General features: G+C 43.0%; 1 protein-coding gene across 1 annotated transcript in view; it reads right to left on the bottom strand.

The window, feature by feature from the left end:
* LRP2 (LDL receptor related protein 2) overlaps positions 1-15,740 on the bottom strand; it is a 255,526-nt gene that overhangs the window by 7,810 nt on the left and 231,976 nt on the right. The window contains exons 66-75 of the mRNA XM_066279296.1: positions 14,608-14,751; positions 12,254-12,419; positions 10,491-10,619; positions 9,231-9,451; positions 8,276-8,452; positions 5,729-5,848; positions 3,479-3,569; positions 2,570-2,637; positions 1,842-1,959; positions 1,217-1,346 (exon numbers count right to left, since the gene is read on the bottom strand). Of these exons, the coding sequence (XP_066135393.1) occupies positions 1,217-1,346; positions 1,842-1,959; positions 2,570-2,637; positions 3,479-3,569; positions 5,729-5,848; positions 8,276-8,452; positions 9,231-9,451; positions 10,491-10,619; positions 12,254-12,419; positions 14,608-14,751 (1,364 nt within the window). The remainder of the gene's footprint in view (positions 1-1,216; positions 1,347-1,841; positions 1,960-2,569; positions 2,638-3,478; positions 3,570-5,728; positions 5,849-8,275; positions 8,453-9,230; positions 9,452-10,490; positions 10,620-12,253; positions 12,420-14,607; positions 14,752-15,740) is intronic.

The following is a 15,740-nucleotide window of genomic DNA, read 5'->3' as shown; positions in this document are numbered from 1 at the left end:
CTTTGTCAAATTCACCCTCCCCAAATTGCCAAAATAAATAAATAAAACTCAGCAGAGACACAAGATCTTCATATGGCAAACCATTATGTAAAGCAGTGACTTTCAACCTTTTTCATTGCATGGCACACATAAACTAATTACTAAAATTCTGTGATACACCAAAACGTGTTATTTTTTTGCCGATCCAACAAAATAATAGGTCTAATTTTGATTCATTCACATAAATCAGCTCTTGTGTTGACTATCATTTCTAAATCTGACAATCTAAAGGAAAGCACTCAGTGCTCCTGATTAAATAGCCAGGTATTGCATGTTTTAAAAATTCTTGTGGCTCACCAGTTGAAAAGCACTGATGTGAAGTAACATAATACACCAACCAATCAACGCAAGAAAACGTAAACACTCTTCCTATATCTAGGACGCCTGTTACAAATAACTCACTGGGATTGGGTTTGGACAGGAGAGGAAAGAGTGGCTGGTTGGAAAAAAGCAAAGAGGAGAAGAAGAAGGAGGGGGAAAGAAGAAAGAATGTATAATGTGCTTTTAGGCAGGGGCAAAAATGAAAGCTTTGGGGGAAAGGCAGAATACCGAAAATGACTTCCCTATACTAATTATACTGTACTAGTTCATTTGTGAAATATCCACGTGGTCCTCACAGGAGGTATTATTGTATCCATTTTACAGATGGGGGCAGTAAGGCTCAGAGAGCTCAAGCTCCATGCCTGTAATTACATACTCAGAAGGCAGCAGAGTTGTTATTTGAATCAATCACTGACTCTAAAATCACTGTTTATTCCATGGCTGTACATTGGTGGGAAAAATAAACAACACTAAGAAACATATATTTTCCTACTCCCTTCTTTAAAAATATAAAAAGTTTTAAAAACATACAAAAAAATCATCAAATAAAATGATAGTATTGTTTTTTCTCTCTCTCTCTCCTCTCCCCAAAATCATAAAGCTATTTAATATTATAATTAAACTTAATTAAGACTGTATAAGATTTCAATTTAATAGTGTGGCATAGAGCAAGGGTAAGTTTCAATTTTATAACTATCCTTAGACACATCTCTGCAACAAACCTAATGTTTCTTAACTTTGTATAGTGAAGAGTTTATTCTGAGACACATACCATCTTTTCTTTTTCTAGGTTAACTTTATTCTTTATACAAACAGTAAAAATCACAACCTGTAGTCACTTTGAAACCACACTCACCATCACCATTGCTCTGTCAATAGCAGACTCGTGCCCAAAACCGGATATTCCGATATCCATATTAACATCGGCCCCTGACCTGAAGGTCACCCCACTTCCATTTTCAGAAGATTTGACAAGGCTGCTTAAGCTGAAAAGAAGTCATCAAAACGGTGTTACTGTTGTTTGTGACTGCCTTTCGCAATAGAACCCTTTCCTCCACATTGCAAAGTCTCACTAAAAGGAAATGCTCAATTCCCACTCAGAACTCACACATCAAACATGCCAGTAAGGTCCCTTCGCCACCCGGAAGTGTTCAACCTTGATATCTAGCGAGAGCTAGCTTGACACTCACAGGAATAAACCTGGACCCCCGGACCCGGCTCTGCTCGCCAACCCCGAGTGCCACCAGCAAGCAGAACCATTTGGACTATAAAATGGGATTTGCACTCAGGCTTCAAAGCAGAGCTTGATTAAGAAGTTGTGATTTGAAGTGACTGCTTTAATTTCACTACTTTGTGTTTCTGCAGAATAGGTGAACGGTGTATTGTGCTATTTTAATTTAAAAAAACCAAACAACTGTGTGTTTTCATATGGTCATATCCCCCAGGCTTTTAATATCAATATTTCACATAATGAAACTGACCTTGGCAGCTTGGGCAGAGAGGGCAAAAGGGAGCCAGTTTTCCTGTAGTGGAAAAATCCTAGTGTCGCCAGAGCTCCAATGATGATGATCAGGATGATTGTCAACAGCACGGCCATGGCTGCCAACGAGGAGGGAAGAAGCGAACACATTAATGTGCAAAGGGGAAGAGCCCGTCTTAGCAGTAGAAGACGGGGACTAGGACCACTCATTCGTCATTCATTCTTCAAAGACTAAGTTCAACAGAACACAAACAGCATTCAGTTTAGGTACTGTGTGAAGTAGATCCCGGTTGCTCATGTTCTTAAAACTTACTTGTTCCAGGCCCTGGCCGGTTGGCTCAGCGGTAGAGCGTCGGCCTGGCGTGCGGGGGACCCAGGTTTGATTCCCGGCCAGGGCACATAGGAGAAGCGCCCATTTGCTTCTCCACCCCCTCTCCTTCCTCTCTGTCTCTCTCTTCCCCTCCCGCAGCCAAGGCTCCATTGGAGCAAAGATGGCCCAGGCGCTGGGGATGGCTCCTTGGCCTCTGCCCCAGGCGCTAGAGTGGCTCTGGTCGTGGCAGAGCGACGCCCCAGAGGGGCAAAGCATTGCCCCCTGGTGGGCAGAGCTTCGCCCCTGGTGGGCGTGCCGGGTGGATCCCGGTTGGGCGCATGCGGGAGTCTGTCTGATTGTCTCTCCCCGTTTCCAGCTTCACAAAAATACCAAAAACAAAAACAAAAAAAAAAACTTACTTGTTCCTGCAGAAACGCCTTTGGAAAGCCCTACTTCACAGTAATTTCCCATGTAGCCGCTAGCACACCTGAAAGTAAAAGAATTGTTCTCAAGATGTTGCCTTCTTAGGCATCTATTGCAATTTCATTTTCAGGTAGAGAGAGGTTTGATTTAGTAAATTCTATACTGAACAGACAATATATCCAGAATGACTTTTGTTTATTCTGCCAAGAGAGGAGGAACAGAATGAACAATAACCTGACTTTGGAAATTCACTTTCAACGGAATGGCTGTGGCATCTACAGACAGGATCAGCCTCATCAAACAAACCTCCCGGTGTCACCTCTAATCCATGGAGTTTTTCCTTCAAGAGTAAAAATGGGAACCTTGATTGAGTTCTTTCCTTTGATGTGTTTTCATTAAATATTTTTTAAAGACCTTTATTCATGTTGTTCTGTGTTAGAGCTTTTTTGATAATTCTCTTCTTCCCAATTCTGAAGCTGGGTTTCTGCTCATCACCTGTGCCTTGTCTGGAAGCAGCTCTGCTGGCAGCCTCTCCCACCATCCAGTTGCAAATGACAATGCCAGGTGAGTAGGAAAACGTGGTGTTGTTACTTCTCTAACTACCCACTGCCCCAAAGTGCGGTCCACAATAATTCTGTGGCACCCCCAGGAGCTTGTTAGAAACACGGAAACCTTGTGAACAAGATGGGCATTTGATCCAGACCCCAGGTGGTTCATACGTGCAGTATAGTTTGAAAAACACTGCCTTCGTTCTCTGTGGACTCCCCAGGAGAGGGCAAAGTGGTTAAGATGGGACAATTAGTGAACTGGTAAGGTTCCTGTACTTGTTTATCTGGCTACTTTAAGGTCTTGATTTCTCCTAGAAGAGGCAAATCCTACAGCTCAGACCTCAACATTTGACTTACTTGCATTTGGGGAGGTCATTCTCATCAAAATAGCAATTTCCTCCGTGCATACACCTGCATGGGGAGGGCATGACGATAGCATTCTCGACAGCTGTAGAAAGGGAAAGCCATGCGCGTGTCAGTCAGCCGCACTTAGAAAAGCACCGCACCATGCAAACCTGCTTCCAGCCCAGGGTCAGAGTGAGGGCTCGGGGCTGGAGGCAGGGCAGCTAGTTAGTCTCCCTATAAAAACATCACCTCCCCCTAAGTCAGATGAATTTTCTTATCAATAATAAGGTCTTAGAGAGTAACATATATTTGGTGGGGGAAAGGGGGGCAATGTATAGCATTTCTTCACCAAAACAGTGGAGAGATGTTAGACTCCAGAGTGTACATTAATAGTTCAAAGAAACTGTGGTAAAGAAATCTCTTAGGACAGTTGAAGTGTTCAGAATTCTTCTCTGTGAACCCTGTTGAAAGCAAGAGTTTAATTTAGGCCCACCTCCAAACTCCAACTAAGGGCTCCAAAGCATCAGTGAACCATCCATCAATAAACAGACACACTGACACAGATATTGATGGATGCTTGATGGACAACTCGTTAAAGATCTCATTGTTTAAGTCTTCCAAGACTGCCCTTGCTCTGGGTCCCTGCTCCAGCTCAGGCCCTAAGTGCTCCCTGGATGTGCCTCCTGGGTCATCAGTGTTTCCTGTCTTATATGAGAAGATACTCAGGAAGTATTTACCACCTGTGTGTTTATTTAAGGATTTCGAATACCCTCTGGCACAGTCTCTCAATTTGAGTCTCTTCTCAAAGTTCCTTTTATCTGAGAGGCCTTCCCAGAGCTCTTTCTCCCACCCCCATCCCACCCCAACCCTCTTACCCTGCTTGCATTTTCTCCTTTCACTTTTACCACCTGACATCGTGTACTTATTAAATTCTTTATTTATTGTTCTATTAGAGTATAAGCTCAACAAGAGCAGGGGATTTGTCTGTTTCGTTCACTATCTCCTGCCCTTAGAACAGTGCTTAGCACCTAGTAGGCTCTCGATAAATACTTATCAAATAAATTCATTAACATACCACACCAAGTCCCTGATGGAGTGACTACTATCATTAACATGCTTACTTTGATAAGTTCTTTTAAACAAGAATACGGATATAATCCACTGGATAAGACATGTAAATGAGCAAAGTAGATGAGGTGACAACCTGGACAACATCTCTCCTTCAATGTGAGATGGTTAATAAATGTCAGAACAATCCATCTACAGCATAGAAGCATAGAACAAATCTTAAAAGCTTTAAATTATCATTTTGTTTAAAATATTGTTAAATATTGTAACCTTACAAATATTTCTCCTGTAGCACTGGGATGTGAGTGGGGATAGGGGAAGAGAGGCAGAGGGAAGCAGTTTCTTCCCCCAGAGTTCATTCTGTAAACTCGCCTGCCAACTTTTCAGCCAACAGTCAAAAGGTAGTGCCTTGTTAACTGCTTCCTCCCCCTGGTGGTAAAAGGTGGTTATGCCTCTTCATTTCCCTAGCGGCTAAAACTGGGGGATGAGAGCCATGGGTCACTAGTGAACTGCAGGATAATTGGATAAGTATCAAGCATTGAGTACTAGTTATAGACACTAGTTATTCCCTATGGCTATTAGCTCCCTAATTTAAGAAACATTGAAGAAATGTCTTGCCATGCATAATCATCGGTAGTATTTCTTCCTCTAGCCTCCATCTCCCCATAGCACAAAGTACATTTTAAACTGTGGTCCTTTTGCACTTGCCAAAACTTTGAAATGAACCTGTGAGAAGAACAGCAAACCTCCTGTAACCCCCCTCCCCGGTACTATATAAGGTACCCCCCCCCCCAGGTACCTGGTCTTCTGCCTGAGCAAATCCAGTTAAGGCTGAATGGATTCAGGGGTGATAGTCACTCAGTATGGGGTGGAGGGAGGAAACAGAGACCTTACAAAAAATTCAGTTTTCAAAATGTTTTTGCAAAACAATACAACTGTAGACTTATGGGCAGTGAATCTATCCCTACATATCTTAGCAAATAACTTCCTGAAATTATCAGAACACAGTGTTTGGCACCTTAGGTCCTACTCTGTTCCCGGTCCTTCCGCCTCTCATCTCTCCTTCCAGCCATCACCACTCCGTTCTGCAAAGGACCCCGTGAACAGGATTCTCCGGGCTCCTGAAGGAGGCGAAGCACCGATGTGGAACCTGCTAAAGAAGGCAGCAGCTCTCCCAGGCCCCTGTGCTCTTACCTGCATTACACTCGGTGAAGCTCCCCTCTACAAAGGTGGAGCCCTGGGGACAGGCACAGCTGTATCCTGCGGGCCTCAGGAGGCAGAGATGGCTGCAGACGTTTTTACAGTGGTTGGGCACTGGAAAGCAGATGAGACCAACAGATGAGGTTCTGAGAAAGAAATGCATACCCCAACCAAGGACATGCCCATAGACTGAGATGTGGCCCTGACAGGTGACCTCCAACACCTCTGGCCACCTACCACCTGGCTACTTACCCGCGTTCATACTGCCACCCCAACCACCCCACCAAAGTGGCACAGCCTCTCCCTGTGCCCTCCACCCCACCTATGCACCACTCACATTTCCTATTGGCATCCCTATCTCCTCTATTGCCCCAGCAAGTTTGAAAGATAGGTGTCTGATCACTGCACAACCTCAAACACCATCGGCGCTAAGCAATTTGAGATAGTTCAAAAGAACACTAAGACTCCATTATTATATCAAGATTTGTCACTACCCAAATTTGGGCAGGTCATAATGTGCAGTCCATCCAAAGCTTACATTGGATGTGCTTTCCACCCTTACCCTTCAAGGAGAATTTCCTTTCAGGCTTCAGTTTTCTTATTTGTAAGGAACCTGTGATTATTGGAATCAGCTGGGAGCTGTTCACAATGGTGGATGCTCAGTCACAGAAATTCATACTTAAATTGGTCTGGGACTCCATTACTACCATGAAAAGTCTCTCAGGTAATAAACATATTCTACCTTTACCTTTGCATATATTATGATTTATCCAAGGATTAGATGATCTCTAAATTCCTTCTCAGGCTAACATTCTGTGATCCTGATTCTCTGTCACCCAAAATGTAACCATAGAGAAGGCATGGCAATAAAATAAAAAGGGGTATTCCAGAAGCCTTGCTCAGGATCTATCCCATTAACATGTCATCAGTTCTCTAGAGGAGAACTTTTCAAACTTTAATGTAATACAAAACCTGATTCCAAAGGGTTGGGGTGGAACCAGAGAGAACTGCATTTCTAACCAGCTCCTGTATAAAACCAACGCTACCGATCCACGGCCCACACTTTGAGTAAGGCCTAGAGCAGGGATTCTCAGAATGTGATCCCTATCAGCATCGGTTGGGAACTTGTGAGACATGCAAAATTCTGCCTGATCAGCAATGGCACAGTAGATAGAGCACCAACCTGGGACAGTGAGGTCCCAGGTTTGAAATCTCGAGGTCACTGGCTTTGAGCGCAGGCCCATCTGGCTTGAGCATGGGGTCAATTGGCTCGAGTTGAGTGCCTCAGTCAAGGCACATATGAGAAGCAATAAATGAACAACTTAAGTGAAGCAACTACGAGTTGATGCTTCTCATTCCCCCACCTGTCTCTCTCTCTTTCTCTCTTTCTTAAAAAAAAATGAGGGAAAGGAGATGGGGTAAAAATGCATTCCATGGGTAGTCAACCTGGTCCCTACTGCCCACTAGTGGGCGTTCCAGCTTTCATGGTGGGCAGTAGCGGAGCAACCAAAGTATAAATAAAAAGATAGATTTAACTATAGTAAGTTGTTTTATAAAGATTTATTCTGCCAAACTTAGCAAAAATCCAACATAAAGTACTTGGTAATTATTACTATATGCTTTAACTTGCTGTAACTCTGCTTTATAAATTTATAAAGTAAAGTTACTTCCCTACTTTATAAATCACCATTATTGTGGAACCGGTGGGCGGTTAGAAAATTTTACTACCAACAGAGATACAAAAGTGGGCGGTACGTATAAAAAGGTTGACTACTGGCCCTGGCTGGTTGGCTCAGCGGTAGAGCGTCGGCCTGGCGTGCGGAAGTCCTGGGTTCGATTCTCGGCCAGGGCACACAGGAGAAGCGCCCATCTGCTTCTCCACCCCTCCTCCTCTCCTTCCTGTCTGTCTCTCTCTTCCCCTCCCACAGCCGAGGCTCCATTGGAGCAAAAGATGGCCCGGGCGCTGGGGATGGCTCCTTGGCCTCTGCCCCAGGTGCTAGAATGGCTCTGGTCGCGACAGAGCGACGCCCCAGAGGAGCAGAGCATTGCCCCCTGGTGGGCGTGCCGACAGATCCCGGTCGGGTGCATGCGGGAGTCTGACTGCCTCCTCGTTTCCACCTTCAGAAAAATACAAAAAAAAAAAAAAAAAAAGGTTGACTACCCCTGCATTAGACTAAGGCTCACGCAGCTCAAGATCACTTGACTAGCCTGGTTACAAAAGTAGGTGAAACCGATGCTATTCGAGAAACCCATTTTGTGTCTTGTTGATCCAGCTCACAGCCAGCAGGAGTCTGATGCCTGCTGGATTCTGTGGCCTGCAAGTTCATACTCATAACTCCAAACAGCAAGGACTGACATATTTTTACTACATATCCATTGGTGTTGTACATAATTTCATTCAACCTCCAATAAACACACACACACACACACACACCTTTCATGCACCAGAGATCAGCCTATGATAATCCATTACCATTTTCCAACAATATAACCATTGATTTGAAATAATGAGAAATATCGTAGTCCAAGGTTAGTGGTTACCTGACTGATTGTATCTGTGTTGATGAAAGATTCGAACTTGAGTGAGCCAAGGGCTCACTGTCAGCATTTTCTCTTTCTCTTCTTTCCCAAATTTATCCTGCGTCCATACTTCTCCCTTATCCTTAGACACCCAATACAACTGGCCTTCAAAGATGTCTAGACTGTAAGGGTCCATTGCTGCTTATGCACAGAGGAAAAAAATGGGGTTACTGAAAAGGAAATGCCCGACTCCACCTCTCTGTCAGACTCCATTCTGCTTGAACTCATCACTAATACAATGCCTTGACAGTCCAGGTACAGTCGGCAGACTTCCTGTCTTTGAGAACGCAAAAGTGTTCCGCTCTGGGGGACCAAAGCAACAAAAGTTAGACTAGGTTCACGCCACCTGCCGACACAAAGCATAGGGGACTTGCTCACTGTCAAGTTGCTGATTGTATTTTACTTTTGGAAAAGAATTTGTATGGCAGAATTTTTTTTTTCTTGGAATACAAGACACCACTTATCAGGAAAACCTGGTATGTATGTGCCGGATTGCTGCAGTTCTGCAGTCTAGATAAGTAAACTAAATATTTCTTTTTCTCTAGATGTTTCCAGGTATGTACAATAAACAATGCAGCACATTAAAAACAAATGTGTCTAGAAGTGGTTAGCCATGGATGACCATTGGTACACAGGAGCGCCACCTCTAACAGGGCAACCTAACAAGAAACTCCTGTTATTTCAACATCTGCTGCTGACAGCAGTTTTTAAAATTAAGTAAAAAGAACAAAACGGACTTAATAATTGCTAATGAGTTCATACGCATTTAAATCAGCAGCTGAGCTTGGGGAGTGAAATTCAAGAAACAATATAAACCATTTCCTAAAATCAGGGTTCCTTTCTGAGAAAATGGGCAAACAGTCTGGAAATATATTAATTGATTATTTAACATACTAAATTCTGCCCCATTTCTAACCTGCACTGGCAACGATTCTCCTATCAGTCCCATCGTATTTTATGGTTTCAATAGTTTTCTCCTTGAAGTCACTCCAGTAGATCCGGTCGTTGTTCAAATAATCAATAGAAAGGCCGGTTGGCCAGCCAAGGTCCTCGTCGACCAGGATGTTCCGATGCTGCCCATCCATCCAGGCTGACTCAATTTTGGGTTCCTTGCCCCAGTCGGTCCAGTACATAAGCCTGTAACAGAAGGTTTCCTCACTGCAGTATTCCATTTAGTGATGCTTCTCCCCTGACGTAAAGCATGGACTTCCCACAGGAAAATCGACCGTTTTTCTTGGAGTGCTCAGTGATGCTGTTTTTAAACTTTAGAAGATGGAGAGAGAAAAGGGGAAGCCAGTGCATCTGTGATTTCTCCTTCCTGAAAACCGTACTTCCTCCACAGAACTGGCCAGCCTGCCCAAGGACATACATCGAGACCCTTTAAAATATAGACATAATTACAACAGCTGTTCCTTCTTCAAAAGATATTTATGGAATGACTGTGTGCGAGGCACCGTTCTGTGTTTGGGATGTATCAGAGACCAAAACAAGGATTCCCTCTCTCACGGAGCTTACATTCTAATTCTTTTAAAAGGTATTATATTACATTCAATTAAGACTTAATTATAGGAGAACAGAGCAGACCAGGAATAGCACCACTTCAAATAGCTGTAAAGGATCAAGCACACAAGATAAATGAGTGGAGCACAGCTGTTATAAACGTCAAGTAAAGGGCAGAACAAGACCCTGTCTAAAGTTCAAGACATGAGGGAAGGCACACCTAACTAATGTCAGTTTGATTTTTCAAGCCCCAAATACAAATTAAAAAAAAAAATTTTTTTAATGTGAGCGAGTAAAAAAAATTTAAAGCTCTGTTAGTTCAAATCAAATATGCCTATGGACCATATTAGCTACCACTTTGCAGCCTCTAGTCTAAACCAATCATCAAGTATAGACTGAACCTTAAATTCTTTTGAGGAATGCATGGATTTTAGATGGGGTCTGGAAGAAATGTGGCCAGAGGCCTTTCCCTCACACAGCATCGATCAGATGCCTGGTTGGCCCTAAGTGATCTTTAGGGCCTATTATAATTCTTGAAAATAGTCATCCATGCCATTCCAAAAAAAGTCCAAGGACAATTTCAATACAATTAGGAAAAAATAACCAAATACATGTAATTGTTTGAGTATCCAAGTAGAAAATACATAGAACATTAAAAACCCCTCGAAGTACTTACCCTAGTTTGGGATTCACAACCACTGCAGCTGGTTGATCCAGTTGGGTGGTAATCAGCCACTTTCTGTATCTTCCATCAAGCTTAGCCACCTCAATCCGTTGGCTCCTAGCATCTGACCAGTAAATATGCCTGAATTTAGAGGGACACAGTCAAACAACTGAAAAACCTTGACTGGTCATTTATACAGAGGAGTTTTGCAGATGAGAGCATTTAGTTTGGAAGTTCCAGCTGGCAAGACAGCTACTCAGATACTAGCCACCAGAGCCTAGTCTCCCTTCCTTGGATTGCCAAGGGGACATCTTTGGAAGGTTACAAGTGGAGAGAGGAAGGAAGAAGGGCACTCCTGTGTAATCAGCCAAAGCAGCTGAATCAGCCAGGATCAGTACTGATGGTGGGCCTCACATCAGTGTTATTATGGGACGTGTACTTTCAGGTAGAAGTCTTAGGCACCTTGGGGCTGGCCCTTTAATTCTGTTTCTTCATGAGTCAGCTTCCACCTAAGGCAAGAGCCCGACTGGAATCAACAGGAATCCGCCATCAGTTTCAAGGATGAGTGGAAATAACCTTTCAAAATAACAAACTCAGCCAGGCCATCCTGCCCTTCCTTCTTCCGTCCCTAAGACTGCAGGTCGCAGTCTCTCACAAGCAGAAAGATATTCATTCCTCTCTTAACTCACTTATTAACGCTGAGGAAGAGGTAAAACTTCAAACAGGAAGACACATCTGGCATTGCCTGCTTGCTTTTCAGGAGGAAGTGCTAAAGTCAAGAGTTTTAAGTTCCTGATACTCTGAGACCTTGTTTCTTGGCAGAAAATGCTGAAATGAGTCTCTCCTGTTAGCCTACAGGTACAGTGGGGACCTTATTAACGTCTTCAGAGATGATCAAGTCTTATAAGAACACCAGACTAGTTTGTTTAAGGGCGAAAATGGCAAATGACTCTCCATTCTCCCAGAGAGCAGCAAGCCCCTGAGCCTTCCCTCTCAAACACTTTCCCATTGTTAGTTCATTTTCAAGGACATATTCTATGAATGCTTGAGCTCTGATGCTGTTATTGCTTTCCCACAAATGTCACTCCAGTGCAAGGCTCTTAAATAAAGATGGAGCTTACCAACTTTTCCACACCAGTTTGCATCTCATGTGTCTACCTTATGATAAACCTATTTAGAGGTTCTTACTTAGGAATCATCTACAATGTGTGGTTCTGCTCCCTGGGATCCTAGAAAATCTAAAAGAGGACAGTGGAGCCAATATCTCTATTAACAAAAACCCCAAAGTTTAAACAGGAACATCAAATTTCCAATCTGTTCAGACAACATAGACTGCTATAAACACCAGGTGTGGATTGTTCCTCACTGAAATAATTACCACAGAGAAACGAGTTTCACCTCAATTGCTTTGCTGGGGGAATTGTGAGAATTCTTCACAAAATGAACAGCCCCGCCATACTAAAAGTTAATTTTGGAATCCAGGTATCTGTTGGCAAAATGTTCTCCTAGATATAAATATAGAATCTTGACCTTTGTTCTTTCCCAAACTTTTTCACAGTACACATAGAATAAAGGGAAATGATAATATTTATCGGGCACGTGAGGTAAGCAGAGATGGTTACGGTGGCTAGAGCAAGCCTGGGCACTACCCAGCTGCACCAGTGGCTGAGTGTACCCATATCTGGGTCCAGCTTAACTCATGTGCCCAAAGGAGCAGGAAGGTGCTCTGGCTGGGTAAACAGAATAAGCAAGAGGGGAGTGTATGCTAAACGTACCTTCCAACCCAGTCCACTGCTAATCCATCTGGCTGCATTATGTATTTCAGGCCCAGGTTAACTACCTGTACGCGGTTATTGTTGCCAGATTCAAAGTTGGGGATGTAGGCGCGTTTGATGGCACCAAAATTAGAGCCATGCCCTAGGACAGTGTAATAGATGACACCTGCAGAGGCAAGACACACACGTTAGTTTCATGTTAAGAACATCAGGTAAGAAAGGAACTAGGGTCTAATTAGGTGAAGTACTGTTTATTTATTGACATCTATACCTTCTCATTATTCCTATAATGCTAAATCTGATTATACCAATATGATCAAACCTCAAAACCTCTCATATTTGAAGAGCTATAAGCTACAAATGCTTCAATTGATAACACTGATATGTACTTAGTTGTCTTTATCTAAAGGTCATTCATTAAAATATGTTTCAGCCAAGAGCCTATTTACTCTCATCAGGATCAAGTTCTAGTTTCCAAAATAGAATACATAGATAAACCAGGGCTAGCTGTTGAGAGTTTGAAAGCATACTCAGTAACAGTGACAAGAAAGGAGCCTTGCAGATGAGAAGTCTCAGGTACAAACTAGAAGATAGTGGACAGCAGGCATTTTAAAAGTATATATTTCCTAGGTATATACTACTCTTACAAAACTAAGTGTGTTGCATAACTGTGTATAAACACAAAAATAAAACTTACATTGCCTAGTTATCAATAGTTTGCGAAGCATTTTCACATCTATGATCTCATTTGATCTTCATAACAACTCTTAGAGGTAGGCAGGCAGAACAAGATTTCTGCTCTTATTTTACAGATATGAAATGGCAATCCAGAGAACTGGTACAATTTTTTAAGGTCATAAAGCCAGGAGATGGGGGAGAAAGGCATAGAAGACAAGTTTTCCGACTCCTTCCTCCTAACCATCTCCCACACTCCGTACAGAGCACTGAAAGACTCAATTTTTCATTCCTTAATTTTTATTTTTATTTTTTACAGAGACAGAGAGAGAGAGTCAGAGAGAGGGACAGATAGGGACAGACAGACAGGAATGGAGAGAGATGAGAAGCATCAATCATTAGTTTTTCATTGTGACACCTTAGTTGTTCATTGATTGCTTTCTCATATGTGCCTTGACCATGGGGCTACAGCAGACCGAGTAACCCCTTGAGCCAGTGACCTTGGGTCCAAGCTGGTGAGCTTTGCTCAAACCAGATGAGCCCACGCTCAAGCTGGCGACCTCGGGGTCTTGAACCTGGGTCCTCCACATCTCAGTCTGATGCTCTATTCACTGTGCCACCTCCTGGTCAGGCTAAACTAAATTTTTTGAGCACCCACCACATACACTGCACTGGATGTTGGGTCAGGTGTTAGGCATGTAGACACAAATTAGATTCAATCTCTGGTTCCAAAAAGCATATGGTTAAGGGGTTGAGAAAAAAATCTGCGGACTGGCCCTGGCCGGTTGGCTCAGCGGTAGAGCGTCGGCCTAGCGTGCGGAGGACCCGGGTTTGATTCCCGGCCAGGGCACACAGGAGAAGCGCCCATTTGCTTCTCCACCCCTCCGCCGCGCTTTCCTCTCTGTCTCTCTCTTCCCCTCCCGCAGCCAAGGCTCCATTGGAGCAGAGATGGCCCGGGCGCTGGGGATGGCTCTGTGGCCTCTGCCTCAGGCGCTAGAGTGGCTCTGGTCGCAATATGGCGACGCCCAGGATGGGCAGAGCATCGCCCCCTGGTGGGCAGAGCATCGCCCCTGGTGGGCGTGCCGGGTGGATCCCGGTCGGGCGCATGCGGGAGTCTGTCTGACTGTCTCTCCCCGTTTCCAGCTTCAGAAAAATGAAAAAATGAAAAGAAAAGAAAAGAAAAAAAAAAAAAAAAAATCTGCGGACAAATTAACTATAACTGAATGTAGAATGTGCTTTAGGAAAAGCAGGTATAAAATGCTATAGCCTCATGGGTGACCAATCACAGAACTATGCCAGGAAGAATTATAGAAAATATCGTAGAGAAGGTGACATCTGAACTGAGTCTGAAGTTTCAGCAGAAATCATCCAAGTACACAGTGGTGGGGAAAAACAAGATCTGCATGAGCAGAGACAAGGAGATATTAATCAAAGAGATATGAAGTGTTTCAGAAAGGATAACCCCCAGGAACGGGAAAAGGATTGTTGAGAAGTTGGGAAATGTAGGCTGGGACCCCCAGCTATGCTCACGTGTCTGGAGCACCCTGGCTAGAAGGAGCTTCCTCTTCCACTCGTGCAACACAATTCAGTCATTAAAAAATAAATTTCCCAAAGCCAAACACCTTATAAGTCAATTAATTCCATTAATATCAATGACAGATGCCAAAGTTCATACTCACTGAGACCTATGCCCTCGGGATCCCAATCATAATCCACGGCCTGGATATGTTCCTGCTCTTCAAGATAATCTGCGTAATTCTCAGATGAGAGATTGTATTTTCGAATTCTCACGTTTTCAGGAAGTAGCAACAAAGGAGGGTTACCTATAAACAAGTGAAGGGCAGCTTTATCTGTTTGATTTCTACCTGAACTTTTATTGATTTTATGAGGTGGGGGAGCGAGAAGTATCAATTCAGAGTTGCTTCACTCTAGTTGTCCATTGTTTGCTGTATGTGCCTTGACTAGGCAAGCCTGGGGTTTTGAACCGGCCACCTCAGTGTTCCAAGTTGACACTTTTTCCACTGTGCCACCACAGGCCAAGCTGAACTTTTTTTAATATATAAAGTTAGATATAAATAGCAAGTATCCTTCCCCCTTGGGGGGAAAAAACATGAGTTTTTATAGGAATCTATCTCTGCTAATCAAGTTGGATAGAGCTGACTATCCAACAGGGTTGCAGAATCCACGACAGTGGACATTCTTAACTCCATTCAAGTGTTAGGGACATGATCAGTTCTTTATTCTTTGTCCTCAGTGGACAACAGTTTAAAGCAAAGCAAGACTGAGAGACCCTTAGGAAGCGTCCTCTTTTCCACTGATCTTTTTCCTCATTCACTGACAATAAAACAGACAAGATTGTAGACATTCAATCTCACAGAAGAAATACAATATGTATAGTCTTACTGAAGTTTTACCAGGAAGTCCTCATGCCTCTGTACTGACAGATTTTATGATTCTTTTAACAGGTAAATTAGTTCCATGACCCAATTTAACTTCTAGCTAAAGACAAAAAACAGCTTCTTTGTGATTTTTCTGGTTTACCTAAGGCAGTTATTTTAATGGTGACTTATCCTGCGTAGCGTCGTCTACTTTTTTTGGTTAAAATACTTGCCTAATGTCAATTGAATCGAATTTAAGTAACTTTTGAAAAGTTGATTTTATAAATTTATTGTTTTATATAAATATTCTAATTTACTTCAGTCATCTCTTTAGTTAAAAGATTTAATCACTTTTTAGTTTGCTGCTTAATCACCAGACCAACAGTTCAAATGCCTCTGTCCTAGTTTTCATTCAGTGCCAAATGTTTGGAGAG

The sequence above is a fragment of the Saccopteryx bilineata genome, chromosome 5 (assembly GCF_036850765.1).
Source record: "Saccopteryx bilineata isolate mSacBil1 chromosome 5, mSacBil1_pri_phased_curated, whole genome shotgun sequence".
NCBI lineage: Eukaryota > Metazoa > Chordata > Mammalia > Chiroptera > Emballonuridae > Saccopteryx > Saccopteryx bilineata.
The sequence above is the reverse complement of the archived record's forward strand: the minus strand, read 5'-3'. Positions and strand labels throughout refer to the sequence as shown.